The sequence below is a fragment of the Triplophysa rosa genome, linkage group LG4 (genome assembly GCF_024868665.1).
Source record: "Triplophysa rosa linkage group LG4, Trosa_1v2, whole genome shotgun sequence".
Taxonomy (NCBI): domain Eukaryota; kingdom Metazoa; phylum Chordata; class Actinopteri; order Cypriniformes; family Nemacheilidae; genus Triplophysa; species Triplophysa rosa.
This window is the reverse complement of record NC_079893.1, coordinates 27,780,276-27,802,608: the sequence shown is the minus strand read 5'-3', so window position 1 is coordinate 27,802,608 and position 22,333 is coordinate 27,780,276. Positions and strand designations below refer to the sequence as shown.

At 37.1% G+C, this 22,333-nt stretch overlaps 1 protein-coding gene and 1 long non-coding RNA gene across 2 annotated transcripts in view; one reads left to right on the top strand and one right to left on the bottom strand.

Annotated features, from left to right (window-relative positions):
• The window catches only part of sorcs3a (sortilin related VPS10 domain containing receptor 3a), a 187,019-nt gene that overhangs the window by 159,660 nt on the left and 5,026 nt on the right, over positions 1-22,333 (top strand). Inside the window, 10 exon segments of the mRNA XM_057330922.1 lie at positions 1,706-1,819; positions 3,129-3,300; positions 6,977-7,163; positions 7,896-8,029; positions 8,323-8,446; positions 10,706-10,818; positions 17,206-17,340; positions 18,664-18,763; positions 20,218-20,323; positions 21,355-21,515. Of these exon segments, the coding sequence (XP_057186905.1) occupies positions 1,706-1,819; positions 3,129-3,300; positions 6,977-7,163; positions 7,896-8,029; positions 8,323-8,446; positions 10,706-10,818; positions 17,206-17,340; positions 18,664-18,763; positions 20,218-20,323; positions 21,355-21,515 (1,346 nt within the window).
• Positions 18,771-22,333, bottom strand: part of LOC130552571 (uncharacterized) — a 50,092-nt gene continuing 46,529 nt past the window's right edge. The window contains exons 2-3 of the long non-coding RNA XR_008962751.1: positions 20,180-20,308; positions 18,771-20,095 (exon numbers count right to left, since the gene is read on the bottom strand). This is a non-coding gene — a long non-coding RNA (uncharacterized LOC130552571). The remainder of the gene's footprint in view (positions 20,096-20,179; positions 20,309-22,333) is intronic.

The following is a 22,333-nucleotide window of genomic DNA, read 5'->3' as shown; positions in this document are numbered from 1 at the left end:
GTGCGTTTATCTTTATGATTTATATTTTTTTACTCGTTGGCCAGTTAAATTCCTGACGGACTTTATTATGATACTTTTTCTTTATTAACATTTTAATTTGTTTCGAGAATGTACAAGAAAGCTGGTGAAATGATATGGAGGATAATTATTCTGTATTCTAGCTTTGGAAGTGAAAGCTCAGATAATAACTGGTCGGTTTAGGTTGTACTGTTTTAAATAAAAAATGATGTCTCTCAAATATGGACCACTTTTAATATTATTAATGAGTTGTAAAGTTAAAAAATCATTTTAATTTATTATGCAAAAATCTTGATATGTGGTCAAAAGTGTTATCACTTTATGCATGGATGTTATTGATGAAAATCAGATGCCGTATATAACCCAACTGACCAATCAGAATCAAGCATTCCTGAAAGCAATATCACATTAACAATAGTTATTTTGTTCTCCAGTTTAACTACATATGAGCTTTATTAAACATGTAAAATGTAAGTAAACAGTGTAAAATTAACAAGTGTAAAAGTTCTTTTGAGGAACTTAGTCATAATTCACTTGTATGAAAACAATGTGAGCCATACAACACATGTCCCGTTAAAACTCGAGTCTTATCTGAGAAATGAATTGGAACGGCACATAATTAAAAACCTAAAAGCCTGTTGGAAAACAGAAGCTTGTGCGTGCCGCGAGGGACCGTGTGGTCCGCTGAGTTCGGTGGTGGATCAAGTAATTAATTGATAAATCAATGTCAATGGAGATATTTGACCAGACATTCACTTCTCGGAGGAGAGGGAGAGGAAAGACGTGGAGGATATACGCTGCTGCCCACAGCTCTGAGTGGAAGAGACGTTTGTCATGAGGGAATTAATACATCTGGGTGTCTCGAGGGCATACGAGGGCGACACGCTTGAATGCAAGATGAGTTGCTGTGCACCAATGAAGGTATATAGGAGCGGTTAGAAGAATGTGTGAAGGAAGGAGTTTTAATGAAAAACAAAAGTATTAAGGTCAGGAAACGAACCAGAGGGACGGATTAGGAATTGTTGCACGCCAGATTCAAACTTACATTGCGTCACAGCTAAATGGGCGTTATTTGTGAAACACAAAGAGAATGAATTTGTGAGTAAATCGTTCACAAAACGAATTCTTATTTATCTATTCTTATTTATTTACTCTGATCTTATCTCATTTTTATCGGTATTTATGTCAGGATAGTTTTACGAACTTAATTTGCATAGAAATGCATAAAAATAGACTATTCATTCTGCTCGTGTGTCAGATAACTAGTGCAAACTGCCTGGTCAGAGGGTTTAAAAAACAAAGGAAAACAATTTAAAAAAGTCTGTCATGTATTCACCCTCATGCCATTCAAAACCTGCATATGACTCTTTCTTCAGTGGAACACAAAAGAAGATATTTTGAGAAATGTCTATGTGATTTTGTGTCCATACAATGGAAGTCAATGGGGGACTGTGTTGTTTGCTTACCAACGATCTTCAAAATATCTTCTTTTGTGTTCTGCAGAAGAAAGTCAGTCATACAGGTTTGGAATGACACGAGGGTGAGTTAATACTACATTTTTTGGATGAACTATCACTTTATGATATGACTTGAGATAAAAAATAAAACTCGAGCTTATCTGAGAATTGAATTGGAAAATAAAAATGACTTTGTTGTTTACTGAAGCATCTGTGTGTGTGTTCTGTAGCGATTACGGTTTTGAGAGAAGAGGTGATGGAAACTGTCTGCAAGCGTTTTGGTTCAACCCTTCTACTGTGTCTCGAAGTTGCAGCCAGGGGCAAAACTACCTCAACAGCACTGGGTAAGAAACACACACATCATATTAGCCTGGTTTCCATTTCAGATTTGCGCAAAATTTAAGCAATATTTTCGAAATGTCGATTAAAAAAATATTGCGGCATGACTGCGTTTCCATTAAACGATGTTATGTGATTAAAGTGTTTTTTGTTTCTTATTGCGTAGGTCATTCTGGCCATACTTCTTTTTACGTTTTATGGCAGGTTGCAAACCAACTTGAGTGCCACCTGTGATGAAAGAGTGAAGAGAAATGTCAATATTTCCTTATATATTTTCATTACCTCACTGTTCCTAATAAATCCATCATATAAGATATTACTTAATATGAATTCCTTACATCCTACCTTTCCAAATGTTCTGCCAAAACATACCACAAATGGTCATGTGACTTGTAAATACGACAAAAAGTGTTTCAGTTGCAGTTTTGCGAAATATGCCTTTATCGTATTGCCTGAAAAAACACCTCATGAGGGGAGTTTTTGCGAAATTGACGTGTTTCCATGGGCAGTACTTTCAATGCGCTATTTCAATTTTCGCATTTTAAAGGGTAATGGAAACGCAGCTACAGTCAAAATGAAAGCAAAGGTTGTCTTTTCATGAGACAATCAAGTTTCCATTAAGACAAAATTAAGTAAACCGCGAAAACGTGATAACACGGTACGTTACGGCTCCGGTGAGGTTTTGTTCCGTCCTCAATGCCGTGCCAATGTACACCAGGAGCGTCTCAAACACGAAGCAGCTGAATTCGCAAGACCACGTGATTTGCCTGTCCGACGTTGTTTTTCTACATTTTTCGTGATTTTTCATGATTTTTTGGTGTTATACCATAAGAAAGTTGGCTAAATGGTTATATTTGTCTGGTATATTGTTGTGTTTATTGCTATGAGTCATGCTTCTGGGACGCTTCAGTAACGTGCTGCTGCGCAGCTGGTATAAACAAAAGCATTGACTAGAGTGGCCGCGATCAGCTCCGGTGGCCGCGTCGGAGCTGTAACAAGCCACACACACGTGCAGTGTAAATGAGGGGGTCAGTCCTCTCTCAGTCGCCGTAGTGCTTCCCAAAGGGAGGATGAGCGGTGCAGTGAGCCATTGGTTGCAATTCACAACCACACCACTAGATGCCGCTAAATTTCAACTGGACCTTTAAGCACAGGTTGTAAAGGCATGGGTTCAATTCCCTAGAAATGCATGCGTACATTAATTGGAAAAAAGTGTCTGCCAATTGCCTACAGCATGATGTAAATGCAGTGCATTTATGTGGCTTTATTGCCCCAAAACGTCCGGGTTTACCATGCATATGTTTGTCTGTTCAGGTATCGTAAAGTGGTTGCGAACAACTGCACAAAAGGCGTGAAGGACTTATACACGGCCAGAAAGCAGCAGTGCCCGAATCGACCGCCGCGAGGATTAGCCCTGGCAACCGGTGACGACAAACTCACGGCTAACTTGGGCAGCAATGTGACCTTCCTGGTGCGGCTGGAGGAGGTGAGATCCATCACGATAATCTGATGAGCTAAAAGTCGACGGTACATGTCTGCTGCTAATGGTAAATGATGAACTGATCAGTTTCATTGATCAGGTCATATGCAGCAGGGCTAGACGCTATCATTAAGGACCTGATATGAAGTCAAGACCTAAATTATAGAGAAATAATTATTCAATTGATCCGGTAACTCAAAAAAAGTCGATGGTTGGATATCTGAATGTGCAAAAATGGATGTTTCTGTCAGCTTGAGGAAATAAATATAGAGCAAAAATTCATTTATAACAAGTTTGAGTCCTGCAACGCATGTAGGCCACAGAACCCTGAAGAACTTGGCTGGCTCTTTAAATTCCACGTTTTTTTTTCTTGATTGGCTGTTAATGTTTTATCACTTATTATCATGATGATATTGTTTCGTTTTATTGTTATTGCTGCGACGTGCACGCTTTTCTTTTAAATGTTGGATAATGGACAACTTTATATGGTTACGGGTATAGTTATCGTTCTTGGCCTTTGTAGAATCCAAATCGGACCACCTTCGTATACAGTAACATAGGTCATCCAAACATATGAGGAACATTGTAGAATCCTCGCATAATTCTGTGTCTGTTGGTCCTCTGCTGGTGAGTTGTGCTAGGTCTCAGTGGCATATGAGAAAGCTTCACTATCTACAGATGGTACGGCTCTAGAAGGATACACATTACAGGTCTACAGGGGAATAGCTTTTCATTGAGGTGCAATGCACCCGTTTTTTATCTTATTTTTTCACTCTGTCTTTGGATACACACACACACACACACTCATTCCAGGTAAAGTGTTTTTCCCAAGGCATCTCACCACAGAGTTGTCGTCACATTGCAGTATGAGAGAAAGAGAGGGAGAGAGAGATAGGCTTGAAATTGTTTTGCAAAAGACTTCTGTCTGAATTTCACATTTTTCGGCTATTTGCAGTATATTCGAAAGGGTAGAAAGTTAACTAGTGTTGTAGTACTCGAGATGGTCTTAAGGCCATTTTTTGATGGTCTTGGTCTTATGTTGGTCTCAGACTTAGTGGTCTTGGGAACTGTGTGAATTACACTACATTGCTGATGTAATTAATTAAAGTGGTTGGATGTAAAACTTCTGGCTTTAAAAGCAATCGCTGACTTATTTTTTATTTGATTTATTTTCTTACCGATGTCCCATGAATGGACAAATAGAAAAGATTTGCAGAAAACCAGGTTTTGCTAAACCTTTAAATTGTACATTTACATTAATTCATTTTGCATGTACATCTTACATCTTCCTTTTTTTATTCATTTATATCATTCTTATCCAAAGCAACTTTTGGATAAAAGCATTTTGTTAAAATCTTGAAGGTCACACCTCCAGGTTAGTATTTATTAAACCATCAACCTAAGCATAGATAATGAATACAGAATCAAATGTATTCATAAAATAACCCGAGTAAAAACATATAAGCCATTCATTAAAATATGAAGTACATTTAATATCAAATCTTACAAATATAATAGTATGAAAAGTTCCAACATTTCAAAAACAGTTTAAAAACAGTTTAAAAACAGTTCAAAGTCTAAAAAATGCATTCACATTAACTAGCAACATGAAAATAGTTTAAACAGCCTGATTTGACTCTAAAAAAGACAAGCAAAATAAAGATTTGAACTCTACGTGCATGACTGGAAATAGCCGCCCTGAGGCGTTCACAAAATGGCCGCCGCTCGTGCCCTTAAAAGGACTTTGCGTGAACTTCTCGAGCTCGGCACACACTGTGTCCTTAACCTAGTGTCACAATACAAGCTGTTTCTTCTGTCATTCATCTCCGCGTTCCTCCTCCCACACCGTAGTTGTGATTTTCTGCACAAAGATGCGTGAAATATCTTAAAAGCCACCCGACGCACATGCTCGCACAGAGGCGGGCCGCTTTCACAGTCAGCAGCGCTAAAAAGCAAACAGACAGGAATAAAGCAGACGCCTTTGGATTTGTCATTATGTGGCGTATAAACAGCCCACCCCCCCTCATATGCTGCTAATGCAGTGTTACAAATTAATATCCCAATAGCATTACGCTACAATGTGCTGAAGGCAGAAAGAGAGAAAGAAGAGGGATTTGGAGAACTGTAAGTATGGATTTGGGTATATCGCACACATGCATGTGTGCCGGCTCTTGCGCCGCTAGTCGGTCAGATGTGACGCCTGAGGACTATGGGTGAAAGCATGTTAAGACTGAAAAGTTCAAGGCGGCGATTCTTCTCTTAGCCCTTTCTGTCTTTTCTGTGCTCTGCTCTTAAGATGTTTGAACATGAAAATATATCCCTCATAACAATATTCCTTTTTTTTACTTTTCATAAACGTTTTTACACAAATACATTGGGACACAAGTGTTCCTTAGCTGTGGTGTTAATGCAACAAGCAATTTTGACCCTATTTTGACAGTTTTAAGATGCACAAAGTTTTGAAATTAGCTGAAGTTAGTGTAATGTGTGATGTTTTTAATGTGTTTCATTTTGTAAGCTCTAACAATATGTCTCCCAAATTTCAAGTAAAAATATTGTTTCTATTTGCATTTATTTGCAGAAAACGAAAACTGGAGAAACAGGTCAAAATAACAGAGAAGATGTTCTGTATTTTTTTTAGACCTGAAATACAGCAAAGAAAAGTATATAATATAAGTATATAGATAAGTTCATATTCACTTTTAAGCAATACAACACTAATATTTCTGCATGTATTTTTTATTATGTGATAACCTGTGACTTGTCATGCTGTCAGTCTTTCACATTGCTGTTGGATGACTTTATGTCACTGCTGTGGTTTGATTTCAGACACAACACTGGCCTGAAATGGACACAATACATCTAGAAATGCTGATTCAATTTGTAATGGTATCTTAATTTTTCCGCAGCTGTATATTTAGACCACTTGACTTCAGGATCAGGAAGTGAAGAGAATTTCAACGAGAATAACAAAAAAATATTCCTGGAAAGTGACTTTTTCTCCGTTTTTCATTACCTCATGTAAACCTGGGATTCTGGATCCATGTAAACTGGGATAAAACCAGCTCATACAGGCGGCCCCGGTTTAAATCTGATTTAAAACATTAAACACAGAAATGCATTTCTTTATTGCCTGTTTGATAACTCTGGAGAAAGAGATGTTCTTAAAGTTTGGTTTAGATTAAGTTGAAGTGAAGGAATGAATCTAAAACACAACTTGTGTGAATTACTACTAGCTTTTAGAAATTAAACTAAGATGAAGACTTTCATTTACAGCCATATCACACACAAATTGTCATATTTCGAAATCAAAACCTAATTATGACTGCGGTTGTGTTACGATTACAACTGACCTACTGGGAAATTTGAGACAGAACAGAAGCAATTGATATCGAGAGTGGCATAGATATATATATATATATTGTGTGTAAATAAGACCGTATTAACCATAACCGAGTCGTTTGATTGAGTTCTCTCCATAAATAAGCTGCTCCTGTATATGCCTAAAGAGACCTAGTGTATAATTCACAGAAACAGAGAGTTAACGCACAATTGTGTTCAAACTGTGTTTGAAAGCAGATGGGCCAGTGTCTGTGTAAGCAGAACGGTAAAGTTGCAGCTGTTTGTTGTTGCGTTTTCCAGACACACGGTAATTAAGACAGCAACCGTGTGCTTTTTTCAGGGCGACTCCATGAGGACAAACATTCAGCTGGACTTCGGAGACGGGACTGCGGTGTCCTACTCGAACCTGAGCTGGACGCAGGAGGGGATCAGACATGTGTACCGCAGCGCAGGCATCTTTAGAGTGACGGCGCTGGCGGAGAACAGCCTCGGGTTCGACACGTCATCTCTGTACCTGCACGTGACATGTATGTTGTCTGTGCATTCTTGATAGTCACCTTGCGCTGCTCTTAGGGATGCACGATAAATTATCGTCCATATCGGAATCGGCCGATACCGATAACATAACAAAATGACCATTTATCGGCCGATTCCGATATGGACGATAATTTATCGTACCTAGATTATAAAATTTAGGCCGAAATATCATTTCCACTTGTTGAATCACTTCAGCTGCACTCTGCTCACAGTTAAAATACAGTACAGTACTGTCTTTCTGTCGTGATCATTCACTTACTGCTATTAGCAAAACATTATTGATGTTGGATGTAGATATTTATGAATGTGTAAGGAACAAAAGCATAATGTTTGAAGCCGACTGCTGTCTGAATGCTTTCTGTCTTGAGACCTGTTAGACTTGTGGCTGTTGACAACACCTTTCTGGGTTGCTCTGGAAGAATATCTTTAATTAGTTTATGAAATAAACATTATACCAGAAAAGATTAAAAGTTAAAGAATCATTAATTAGTGTAAAGTGGGCTTGGTACATGATTTTTAGGGGGAAAAAATAATTTTCAGGCTCGGAAAATGTTATATGAAGATTTAGATACTGTATATCGGCCAATATATCGGTTATCGGCTTACAATGTTCGAGAATGATCGGTTGTCGTTATCGGCCAAAATTTGCATATCGGTGCATCCCTAGCTGCTCTGGATTCGGTTCCTGTAGTATTGAGTGTGTATGTGTGGGTTTGTTCCAGGCCCAGTGGAACAGATTCAGCTGTTGGCTCCATATGTGGTCATTAAGAACAAGGAGGTGAACCTGACAGCAGTGGTCTGGCCCTCTCATTTCAGAACGCTCACCTATTTTTGGTGGCTGGGGAACAACACGGAGGTACGACCAGCTCCTAATTACAGATTTTCTGCCTGGCTTTGTTCCGCCCGAGGCCTCCGAGACATTTTACGGAAGAAGATAAACAGAACAGGGGCAACGAAGCGGTTATAATTCGCGTCTTGTCGTTTGTATGGTAGTTAGATGCGCTGCTTCAGGAATCTATTCATGGTTTGCGCTGAAACGTCAATGTAACGTTGCCACTGTTTCTCAGCGCACTAAAAGGGTTGTTAGAAAGTTTCCCATCTGTCAGTGATTTGTCATTAACTTTTGTGTGCGTGTGTTTGTGGCACCAGCCGATCATTACGTTGGACAGCAGCATTTCCTACACGTTCAGCACTGAGGGTATGACCACAGTCACCGTGCAGGTGTCATCGGGAGAGTCCTTACTACAAGACAGCAGGAGCATCGCAGTGCAAGGTGAGATCTTTCAAGATCTTTGTGTAAATTCCTGGAAGTGAATATTCAAATCTAGTCTAGTTTTGACAAACTGTAAATTAAACATATCTAAATATTACATTAAAAATGATATTTTACTGCAAAAGACTGACTATGTCGATTCTGTTACACAGTTTGATGCAATTTGTAAATAGTATGCAGTGTAATGGATTACAAATACCTTTTTTATGATTTTACCTTCACTCGAATATGAGCAAATTTTGTGGCATCATTTACTATAGTGTTGTATATTTACTGTAGGACACTATAGTATTATTGCTGTAAAATACTAGATTATTCACAACAGTACTGTGTATTTACTGTAGTACACTGTAGTATTATTGCTATAGCATACTAGTATTGTATATTTACTGTAGTATACTATAGTACTCTTCCTGTAGTATACTATAGTGTTTACAATATTATTGTCCATTTACTGTAGTACACCATAGTATTATTGCTGTAGCTTACTATTGTACTTACTATAGTAATGTTTATTTACTGTAGGACACTGTAGTATTATTCCTGTAGTACACTTTAGTATTTACTATACTGTAATATTTACTAAAGTATTGTATATTCACTGTAGTATACGGTAGAGTTATTCCTGTATTATATTGTAGCATCTTATAAAGCATTGTTTATTTACTGTAGTACACCATATTATTTTTCATTTAGTATATCATGGTATTTACAATAGTATTGTTTGTTTGTTGTAGCACACTATAATACGCGCTATAGTATTGTTTCTCTAGTATTATTTATTTACTGTTCTACACTATAGTGATATTCATGTAATGCACAATAGTATTTGCTATACTATTGTTTATTTACCGTAGTATTTACTATAGTATTGTATATTCACTGTTGTATACAATTGTATTTGCTCTAGTATTATTTATTTACTGTAGAATATTGTAGTGTCCTGTAGTTAATATTTAATATAGTCATGTTCAAAACCATGTATACTACAGTTTACGATAGTAAGTACTACCGTATATTACAGAATTTTCTTTCAGTGCACCTAATTCACATTCAATCCTTACCAAACGGTTAATAAATGTTGATTATTTTGAACTACTTTTATTCTTTTCAAATATGTTTTGTGTATATACTATATCCTTTTTTTACTAACTAGTAAAAGAGAATATGGGGGCCTTGAAGTTTTTGGTATGCCTTTGGGTTGTCTTACCCCTTAGAAGTTTTGGAAGCTCATGCCAAGTACATGCTACAGCATAGAGTGTACGGATAAAAAATGTGAATGCACTTGCCTTGAATAAAAGCATCTGCCGATTGCATAAATGTGAATATATAAAACATTAAGATATATAAACAGAGACTTTTGTGAACTTTTTAAAATGAGGACGCAAATAAATCTTGCAATCTTTAATCCTAAAAACCGCTCATTCGCTCGTCTTGAATTTGCATCTGGTTAGCGCTTGCTAATTGAAGAATTATGGTAATTGTGGTTGCATATTTTCTCCTCAAAGATAACATTGATCCTCTCTATATATAAATATAAAGAACCCTCGATAAAATGTATTATCACACCTTTCCGGGCGATCAAAATTACTGGAAATTGTGTTTCGTCTCTGTCAGCTACACTGCAAAAAAATGACTTTCTTACTAAGTCTTTTTTTCTTATTTTCCAGTAAAAATGTCTAAACATTCTTGAATCAAGAAGCAATGAGCAAACTGACCTAAGAAAATAAGTCTTGTTTTTAGTAAAAAAAATATGAAATTTCAGTGAATTTGTGCTTAAAACGAGCAAAAAAAAATCTGCCAATGGGGTAAGAAAAATAATCTTGAATTGAGTGACTAAGAAAAAGGTCGACCTTAATTCAAGATTATTTTTCTTACCCCATTGGCAGATTTTTTTGCATGTTTTAAGCACAAATTCACTGAAATTTCATATGTTTTTACTAAAAACAAGATTTATTTTCTTAGGTGATTTTGCTCATCAAGAAAATGCATCTTGATTCAAGAATTTGTAGACATTTTTACTGGAAAAGTAAGAAAGTCATTTTTTGCCGTGTAGTCATAAAAACTCCCTTCTGGCAACTGCCAAATAGACTGTAATCATTTCTGTGATCAGCGCTAACCTTTCCATACCTGTCAGTAATGATAACTCTGCTACAGCTCGACTAAATCATCTGGAACAAATCACAGCAGATAGAATGTGTTGGGCATCTTATGAGAGACGAAATTAAGGGTCTCTCTCTCTTTCTCCATCTGTGACAGAATTCTTCAAATCGCTTCTTTTATCTTTCTCTCCTAATCTGGACGAGGCCAACCCCGACATCCCTGAATGGAGACAGGATGTTGGTCGGGTAATTAAGAAGGCCGTTCTCCAAGTGAGTGAGAATCTATTCCATCCGTCTTTCCCCGGCTCATCTCCGTAACACCCTGAAATCCTGCTCAAATCTCTCCTCATCTCTTCATTTTACCACAGTTTTCATCCAATCCAGATCTATTCTGCTGTTTATTTCTCTATCTCTCTCTCTTTGGAGGGACAGGGTTCTTCATTAGATATTGAGATCGATGTGTTTGGTGATGTAATGACTCGCAGCTCAAGGCCTCTGCAGTGTGTGTGTAGTTTATTTAAATGTCAAATGTCGTCCGGACACCTGTGCGTCTCAGTGTTGAACACCACCGCTCGATATATCGACGCACACGCGCTCTCAAGTGCACATAGTTAACTTTTGTACAGGAGCCGTCGGTCTGATACTTGGCTCATTGGAGCTCAATATCAGTGTGCTTGATATAGAAGTATCTTTAAATCCCAGATGTTTTGTTAAAGAGCGCTAGATTAATTTGGAGGGTCTGGACGTGAAATAAACCTGTTCTTGATGGTGCTTTTGATTTTTTTGATTTGTAAATAATTATAGAGCTGTCAAACAATTAATCGATTGAATTGAGTGACTAAGAAAAAGGTCGACCTTAATTCAAGATTATTTTTCTTACCCCATTGGCAGATTTTTTTGCATGTTTTAAGCACAAATTCACTGAAATTTCATATGTTTTTACTAAAAACAAGATTTATTTTCTTAGGTGATTTTGCTCATCAAGAAAATGCATCTTGATTCAAGAATTTGTAGACATTTTTACTGGAAAAGTAAGAAAGTCATTTTTTGCCGTGTAGTCATAAAAACTCCCTTCTGGCAACTGCCAAATAGACTGTAATCATTTCTGTGATCAGCGCTAACCTTTCCATACCTGTCAGTAATGATAACTCTGCTACAGCTCGACTAAATCATCTGGAACAAATCACAGCAGATAGAATGTGTTGGGCATCTTATGAGAGACGAAATTAAGGGTCTCTCTCTCTTTCTCCATCTGTGACAGAATTCTTCAAATCGCTTCTTTTATCTTTCTCTCCTAATCTGGACGAGGCCAACCCCGACATCCCTGAATGGAGACAGGATGTTGGTCGGGTAATTAAGAAGGCCGTTCTCCAAGTGAGTGAGAATCTATTCCATCCGTCAACACCCTGAAATCCCGCTCAAATCTCTCCTCATCTCTTCATTTTACACTGTTTTCATCCAATCCAGATCTATTCTGCTGTTTATTTCTCTATCTCTCTCTCTTTGGAGGGACAGGGTTCTTCATTAGATATTGAGATCGATGTGTTTGGTGATGTAATGACTCGCAGCTCAAGGCCTCTGCAGTGTGTGTGTAGTTTATTTAAATGTCAAATGTCGTCCGGACACCTGTGCGTCTCAGTGTTGAACACCACCGCTCGATATATCGACGCACACGCGCTCTCAAGTGCACATAGTTAACTTTTGTACAGGAGCCGTCGGTCTGATACTTGGCTCATTGGAGCTCAATATCAGTGTGCTTGATATAGAAGTATCTTTAAATCCCAGATGTTTTGTTAAAGAGCGCTAGATTAATTTGGAGGGTCTGGACATGAAATAAACCTGTTCTTGATGGTGCTTTTGATTTTTTTGATTTGTAAATAATTATAGAGCTGTCAAACAATTAATCGAGATTGATAGCATCGAGAATAAAAGTTGGTGTTTAAATAATTTATGTCTGTGTACTGTGCATAATATTCATTTTGTATGTATAAACACATACAGATATACATACATGTATATACAGCATATTTAGGAAATATGTAGATGTATTTATTTATATTTACCAATAATTGAAATTACATAAACGTTTATTCATTTTTATATTTTATTATTTTTTTAAATATATGCATGCATGTGCATGTGTTTGTAGATACAGTACAAAATGAATATGCACAGTACACCAGCATATATTATGTAAACACAAACTATTATTCTGGATGCGATTTAATCGTTTGACACCCCAAAATAATTACTTTAAATCTGAAATATGTGACTTTTGCCTCTCTAACGCCATCTCTGTTTTAAACATAAAATTGCAGGTTGTTTTACTACTTTTTATGTCAAAATGAAATTTCCCATTAAATTGTACAAACTATAAATCATCATTATAAGCTTAAATATCATTGCAAATCGGGGTAAAGTAGACAGATTTTTTTATGTATTTGCCCAATTGATTTATTTTTTAACGAAAAAAGTTTCAAATCACAGCTTTAATTAAACTCTAACTTTGATTGAGATTGTTTCAAGAAGTTTAGAAAACAGAACTGTCGACTGAAGTTTACACAGCTTAATGCTCAATTACGGCATGGTAATTTTTGTCGCATTATGCAGATTAATAGTACACTTTTTCAGTGTTCATCAAAACGTTTCATGCTTTTCATAATGCATTTAAATCCATGGTTATTTATCGTATGCAGTTTTTACTTGAGATTTCTTATGCTTCACAGAAAGACTTTGGCTTCCAGGAATATGAGCAGAAAAATAATGATTATCTTGCACTCATGAATGCGTCCAGAACTCTCTCTCTTTCTTTCTCACTTTATTTATAAGCAAAAGTTGTCCCTCACAAATATAGCCGAACCTGTACAGACACACAAACACACATGCAATAACACACACACACACACACACACAAAATAACCCCCTAACATCTGGGTTGACCTCAAACCCCCTATACAGTTCACAGCATTAAGATTAAAGCGGCCCTAACACACGCAGTTTCTGCCAATCTCATATTAATCTTGAGTACCTATAGAGTAGTATTGCATTCTTCGTATCTTCGAAGAGTATTTAGTTTGATCACATTTATAAAAGAGAGATACAGCTGTAAGATTATTTCCGAAAGCATACAGCGCGTGCGGGGGGGAGGGGTAGGCTGAACTAAAGCACGTGCGCACCCATTGCCAACAAAACACAGACATCAGCTTCACTCACCGCATGCGGTTCATGTCCGGCATCTTTTAGCGCTGGGACGGCTCCATATATCAGTTTCAAACGATCTCCAAATCCAGCGTTATATCCACCGTTTATATAACATTCATCACCCAAATGCAGTGAACAAACAAACACCTGAACTTCGCGAACGTATGCTCTCTCTCTCTCTCTCTCCTGCACACAAGTGAAAGTGACGTCTGCGCATGCTCCTTCTCCTGCTCTCCTTGCTGCCGCGTGGGCGTGCCACGTGCTTTTCCGGGAGAATTGTCCAATAAGGGACTCAGAAAAATTGTTACGAAACAGTTTTATATGTTCGAAAAAAAATTCCTAAACCTATTCGATTGCTGGGGGAGTGTATCAAGCACAGAAATACTACGTAATACACCCAACTCGTTTTTTGACAAGTTGACCATGTTAAGCATGAGAAGACAGCACGTTTAACATTGTAAAGAAGTCAGAATGCGTAACACACCGTTGCACCACCCCTTTAAGAATCTTCCAGAGAACAAGGTCAGAATATGAAGTTCAGCACAAAATCGGCTAACAATCTCCCACATCCTTGTTAAACACACACACACTCGCTCTTCTACACGTTCTTTCTCACTCGTTATCCACCAGCCCGGGTTTCTAGCCTTAGATCCCAGCTCACCTGCTATGAGAGGATTACCCAGAATTCTCCGGATGTAAAAGTGTCCTTTTCTTACTTTATGCCTCTGTTTTAACATCAAGTTCAAAGCCTCAGTATCGAGCCCTCGTGATATAGAGACTCTGCTTTGTCCGTCGCGTTCCCTTCCTGTTTCTTCCATTTTGTTTATCCACTCACGTTTAAAGCACGCTCCGTAGTGCCCTAGAGGCAGGGGAGACACTTGATCCATACTGCTGCTGATAAACACCTCAGTTTATTAAAAGAGAGAGAGGGAGGGAATATTCAAAGTCAAGGTCCATTTAAGATGGCTATTTGAGACAATGGCTGGGAGGAAGAGTGGATGTTGGGTGGGTGTTCTGGTGCACCAGGGCGATAGCAGTAAAACAGCCAGGGGAGATGAGAGTACAGGGGGTCAGAAGCAGGGTTTAGATTCACGTCACAAATAGTTTGGTGTTGAAAGCAAGGTGATAGAACTAGATATACTTGAAAGAGTAACATTGACACAGCGCGATGTGAATATTATGGCGGGACGAGGAATTATGGGTTAGATGGGAACACATTAAAAACGTGAAACTGCATCACAAGAGCTTAGAATAAATCACAATAAAACTATGATAAAGCAAATACCAATTAACCAAAAAGTAGCATTACTATACTTTTACTTTAGTAAATCTAGTTAATTTTTAGTTGATATCAGAATGAAAGAGCATGTGTATAAAACTTCAAAAATAAGAAAACTATAAAGATGGATTAAAATAACAAACACTAAAATATTTATTTAAGCATTTTTATTTCATTATTATTAAGTTATCAAATTAACAAATGCCGCACAAAAAACTTCTTTTTACTTAAAAACTTTAGTTCCAAAACTGCTGAATAGTTTTGTTAACTTTTAAAAAAATTTTAGTTAACTTTACAAGTCACTTGATTTTAAATAATTTTAAACTGATTTTAAATATCTAGTTGCATTTCATATAACTTAAAAAAAAAAATTCGACGTAATTTGATAAGTTGGTTTAATATAAGTTAGATTTGTCTTGTAAAGCCATGTAACTTAAACATTTACGGAAGTTTTGGAATGAATGTTTTTCAGGTGATTTTTTTTTTTACTGCGCAGTAGTTTTTAAATCATATGTTAATACATGTTTATTTTAACTAATACGCTTTTCATATTTTAATAAATAAGCTTTGGCTAAAGAATCTATGCATTGTTTTGCGCAATGGATCAGAGATGCCTCTACAGACAGTTAACACAAGACATGCTTTCAGTTTTTATGTAACTGATTGTGACCAAATACTTTATCAAACCGTGACCCCAAAACCGAAGTCAATGACATCCATGTACCGGTACACCCCTAAACACTTAATAGTCATCTATAGACATCTGGCGCTGTCTTTCAATTCCAGCCACACTCATTCTGGATATATTTTCGTATACAGTAACATGACCAAAGCGCACTTCTGCAAGTTCTATAAGTTCAGCGAAAGCCGCCCCGTGCTGTGTAAATTTGCCTCTTTGTAAGAACCTCTCAATAGATTGTTTATCCGTGGCACCTCTGCTCAAAAACTGGCCCGAGCACCTTCACACAGATGATGTTACAGAGGAAGCCGCAACGCCTAGCCTCTGTGAAGATGAGGAAAATGGATTTTTTTATTGTGTTACACGTTGCGTTTTACTTTTGAATGTGCGCGGCTGGGCCTTCTGTGAATATATTGGATCCAGTGGGGAAACTTTGCCTTTTAAGCGTGATTTGCATTCTGGTGGAGAGGTGATATTAGACACAGCTCAGCAGGGATTGACTTAAATGGGGCAAGATGAAGTACGCCGACAGAGAAGACAACAGATGTCCAAACAACTCTTTAATAACAACTTCGTCGTCCGACATAATGAATTGTTGCCCCCGTGTCTTTAAATGTTATTTCGCAGTTCCTCTATCCGGGAAGGCGAATGTTTTGACATTTAAGGGTTTAATTAAAGCAATTACTCTTAAGCTATTAGTAGGGTGTAATTAAGAGCATTGTTACATTATATCTCTCTTTTGCCATCTAATGGCCTTTTTGGACCTTAATTCGCCGACAGAAGGGGGTGAATGTCGAATCTAATGGCGAGCCGGAGAGAAATAAGGGCCCGAGGGTGGAGATGTGCATTAATCATTAGGAATATCACATAGACTGAATCCTTCGATGAGCCCCGGGGGTTTATTCTCCAATATTGCAACGCTGAGGACAAACCAAGACTCAGAGTATTGATTTGTAAGGCTGCCTTGGATCTGCACCGCTCGCTGTAAATTATGCTTAAGGTGTCGAGTCCTGAGCCAGTAGCTTATAACCGATGGAGCTCTACAGTATTACATTATTTACCTGATCTCGGATAATTTCGTCTTTGTGAGGCAGATGGACTTTAATGAGTGTCTCTGGGACAATACATGATTACTTTATTGCTTGTACGGCGGGTAATCATGTCTAGACCTTTCATAGTAGGTCTGTAATATCGATTGAGGTTTTTAGATATTCTGAACACAAAGAATAAGGATGGTAACCAAACAACATTGGCCCCCATTGACTTCCATTGTATGGACACAAAACCACAGAGACATTTCTCAAAATATCTGCTTTTGTGTTTCACAGATACAGGTCATATACAGGTTTTCAACGACAAGAGGATGATTAAAAATGGCAGGATTTTTATTTTGGGGTGAATGATCCCGTTAAATCTCATTATACAAACCCATCAGCCTCATTTTAAACATCATTTAACGCCCCCTGCTCATCGCTTCTTCTTATCTTGCGCTGACCAGGTTGCGACAGACATTCCCGAAGACCAGCTGCTGGTCGCCGTGTTTCCCGGAATTCCTACCGCCGCCGAGCTCTTCCTGCTTCCTCCCAGGAACCAATCAGATGGCAGGAAAAGAAGCGAGGAGGATCTGGAGCAGGTTGGATGTGCACATATAGATTTACATATATATAGATAGATATCAGGGTATTCTGAAGCGATGCAGATTTGACAGTTTCCTGATAATGGTAAAGGTTGAAATGCGGTTGAGAAAGATGGTCCTTGATCAGGGGTATAGAGCAGCCTCTGCCTGGGGCTGCATTGAAAGTAATTGACGCCGGAGAGGAGCCAGTATGTCAAAAAATAATCTCAAGGGGATCGTACGACATTTTTACCACGGTTTACACCAATTTTCTTTCCCCGTAAGGCACAGTTGCCTCTGCGATAATGTCGAAAGGACCAGCGACTAATTGGAATAAGATGGCAAGGACGACATGGAGGGACTTTTGAGGCTGCTTTATTAGTGTTCATTCAGAATTTTACAAAAATTGTGATATATTTAAATAATATAAAGAATCATGTAATAAATAACAGTAAATTAAATAATAAATAATACTATATAAAATAATTATTATATATTAACATTATTATTGAAATATAAAATTATATTATAAATAAGATAATGGGTATAAAAAGTTTAAATAAGAGTTATTCTAGTTTTTTTTTGTTATTTTGGTTATTTTAAGTTAGCTTTGATTTTGGGATTTTTAGTTTTTATGTTAATTTTAGTTAGATTTGTAAAAATGTTTTGTTTATGTTGCTATATACAATTCATTTATTTTAGTTTTGTTTTTGTTATTATTATAATTTTAGAGCCAGTTTATTTCTGAGGCAACATTTCGATTTTTGTCGAGTTTTAGTTTTTCAAATAATGTTTAGGCCAACATTTTATTTGATTTCAATAAACAGAAACGTTTTCAAAGTTTTAATTTTAGTAATCTAAAATAACCTTGGCTGTCAAAACGATTATTCATATATATATATATATATATATATTTATACGTAATGTAAATTAAATTATATTTAAATATACGTTTTTATATATTTATGCATTTATATATACATTAAAATATACATGCCACAAATATATATTATATTAGCACAAATATTTATCTTGGAAACGATTAATCATTATTAATCGATTAATTGATTTGATAGCATTAAAATAGATTAAATAAATTGCATTGATCTACATTTATGTAAAGCCTTGTATAAATAACAGAATATCACAGTGTTGCTTGTAGGCTTTTTTAAATTCAGGCCACTCAAAACGACCTATCAGTGCCCTAGCAACCACTCAGCAATGACATAGCAATACTATAAATCCATTTAAAACACCTTTGACCTTTTTTGGCATCAAGGTATCTTTTTAATGTACATAATGTGATCTGTATTTAACCTAAATGATGTGTTCTCTTTCCAGCTATCACAAGTCCTGGTCAATGCATTGAATCAGATCTCGGTGGAGTTCGAGTTGAAGCCCGGCTCTCGGGTCATCGTTTACGTCACACAACTAACTTTAGGTAACAAAGAATCACATTACATTCATTTTTACAGCTTTTAAAAATATGAATCTTAAAAAGAATTAGAGGACATCTGTGGCACACGCCTGCTCACACTTGATTGAATTGAAAAGCCTTGTTTCTGTTGATTTCCCTCCTCAGGCCCTGTTAGGTGCCGTATATTGTTCCTCAGATTCTTTTGGGTAATTATGATGATTGTTTTCTTGGGTCCAGAGAGGCTTGTCAGGACTATATATTGTTGAGAGATTCGCACTTTTAGCTCCACTGGGGACGCTGAAAGCCTTATGGAAGATAATTGAATAATTGCTCACCAGCAATCATGACCTGGCAAGAACATCTCAGCTGAAAGGATTTTGGTTCTGTGTCTGCTGTTTTTATTAGGCTGAGTTTTGATTAAAAATCCATTTTTATAAAATTTAAAAACTGGTTTTTCATCCAAAGTGGTTCCACTTTTTGTACCAAAGCGACTCGCTCAGTGAAACGGTGAGAATGGTTTCTAACTAACTTTCTTACAGAAGGTACATTCATAAGGGTCAAAACCCTGCCCAAAACACAATTGAAAATGTTATGATTTACTGATTATAATGGGAATTGTATTGGTTTTAATGGGAACTATAATAGTGTCGACTGGTATGTGATGGACTCTATTGGTAGGGTGTTATCTGGCAGATTAATCCTTTTAGAATAATGTCCAAAACACACACCAGAAATAATTTTGTAATGGTTTTAATGGAAAAAGCTAATGGTTCGTAATTTTAATGTTGGTTTTCTATGGTTTTTTTAGCAGGGTTGTTTATTTTTTGAATTTCCCACACCTAATAAAGTGATAGATCATACATTTATTAAAGCATCAGAACGTCAATATTTTGTAGACCAGAGTTCACCTGGTTCATGTACTATTACGTGTTATAAAAGCGCTGGTTGCTGTGTATTTCCAGCCACTTGGTAGGGGTTACTAATGCCTTGTGGCGATAATAGCTGTACCTAGAACAGAGTAAACCGAGTCATGTGATGCGTGGTCTGTGCTATTACCCACAGCTCACTTCAACATCGAAACACAGCCTGGCCTAGCCGTTTCACATTCTTTTCCAGAAAGCTTTTTAAGATGCTCCCAGAAAAGGTCAAAGGAATCATGGGGCTTTCTTTCATCAGTACGGTCACAGGAGGAAATATACAGCCAGAGGGTATAAGACTCCCGTGAATGATTTTCAAGGGTTGCCAGTGCTGGGAAAAAATCCCTCTGAGAGCGCTGAAGGGAGTCTTGTCAAATGATGTCACAGGAAAAGTCTTGCGATGCGGTCATTGGTGTTCTTTAATCCTTTTTACACAGGCCTTGGATGTGCATAAAAGGACATTTTTAGTTAAAAGGAATATGGTTATTTTGTTCTGAAACTTATGTACAATTACAGTGTTTACTTTTGTATGAACTGATACAAAGTCTCTCTCTCCATCAGCTCCTCTGGTTGACTCCCTCCCGAGACACAGCAGTTCTGCGATGCTGATGCTTCTGTCTGTCGTCTTCTTGGGTCTAGCTGTATTTCTCATCTACAAATTTAAGAGGTACATCCGTCACAGATATCGTCTTCCAGGACTCAATTCATTGAAATTCATTTTCCTTCACATGCTCCATTGTTCACCATGTCGTTTAGCTATATATAATGATATAAAGTGAGATATGATTGTTTCTTTTTCAAACTGAGCTATTTTTACTCAACAGTAGTTGTGAGTGTTCTAGTTATTAGTTTGCATACGGCGGAAACGCAGAAAAAACATTCTGTGAGAGGGGAGAAAAATATCAATGAATTGTTTAATATGCAGCCGCGGTTCCTCCACTGGAAAACTGTTTTGTAACGCTTTGAATTATTTATTTCGTCTCAAAATAATTCAAATGGAAAAGAGAGAGAAATGTTGAAACAATCATTAATAATGTATGTCATTTTTTCCACGAGTAATTTAAAGAGGAAGCGTATTTATGGAAAGTCACACTTGGAAAAACAAAGCAATTAACTCGCAAAATTAATAGTAATTTGAAATGAAAAGATGTCGCTGGAAACACTTCTTCTGTTTCATCAAATATAAAGCACGCTTGAAAAAATGACATTCACGGTTGTGTTTTGCTTGTTGGTAAAGCACACCATGAAATTTGGGAGAATTACAAAAACATCATTGTAATTGGTTCCGGGTTGTCCCGCGACAAGTGCTGGATGTGTTTTGCGTCTCGCTATCTCTTATTGCCTGGGCACATGACAGAACAGCCAATAGCAAACTTCTGTTTCCGAAAATATTACATTTAGTCAGCGTTTATCATTGCAATTATTTTAGGAACACTAGGATTGAATTTAGTATTTAATAAATGCATGTCGTGCACATAGGTCGCGTTGTGTTGTCGTGTGTCTTGTGTTTGATATCTAAATTCTGTATGAATTCTTAATGCTAAATTATAGCTGCAAGCTACGTTTGTGTGTGTCCCACCTCAAAATCTCCAAAAATATTGCCGCAATTGGTTGAGCCCGTGTCATTGCTCAACGGATTGCAATACCTCTTTTTGCCATAGTTGATGAAACTACACCCTTTCCCTCGGTTTTGTGCAGGAAAATCCCCTGGATTAACATCTACGCGGAGGTGAACCACGAGAAAGAGCAGGAGATGATCAGTACGGTGGGCCAAAATGATGCCACGCCCAAAATCACCCTGAGCGAGTTCTCCACCCAGAAAGAGATGATGGAGAAAGAGATGGAGGCACGCGCCAAACGTCAGTATAACCTCTATGGATATCTTGTGTTAACATTATTTTTGTAAACTTTTAAAGGACATATAGGACAGACATGAATTAAATAGACTTGGGTTAGTGTAGACAAAAGCTTGTCTGATTTGGCGGATAGCAATTGGTCAGTAATGTATTTTTGGCGAGCCTTAGCAAATATTGTACAGTACAGAAAATGAAAGAAAAATGTTTTTTTTGCTATTGTGGACATTATCTGTTCAGCTCAATTTGCAATTAATATTACAAAGCTTTCATAAATTCACACGAAAAACCAGTTCTCATTAGCATTACATTTGTCAGATTATAAACTATCTAAAGTGGGCCCAAATGTCCTAATTTCCCAAGTGGATGCATCTGTGATCATGTAATCGCATAAAAATCGCAAATTAATATTTGCTATTTAGCAGCGATTATAAAGAAATACTAATTAAAGTATAAAAGGGAAAAAGCTTGAGGTGATATTAGGGTTAATGTGATAACAACGCCTGTGAAAAACATGTTAGATTTGGTAGCACAAGGAATATCATAGCACTGCTTCTATCTGTGAAGTTGGTTTGATGTTGTAAAATATGTTCACTGTATTTCTTATCGATGAATTTCTATATGGTGTTATGTGTGCTTCCGAGTGAAAATAGATCATTTAGTGGGAGAAACGATGGGATGGGAAGCATTTTTGTTTGACTCGTATTTGAATGGCCAGATTAAAGTGGTTGGTTAATACTAGAGCTGTCAAATGATTAATCGCGGTTAATCGCATCCAGAACAAAAGTTTGTGTTTATATAATATTTATCTATGTACTGTGCAT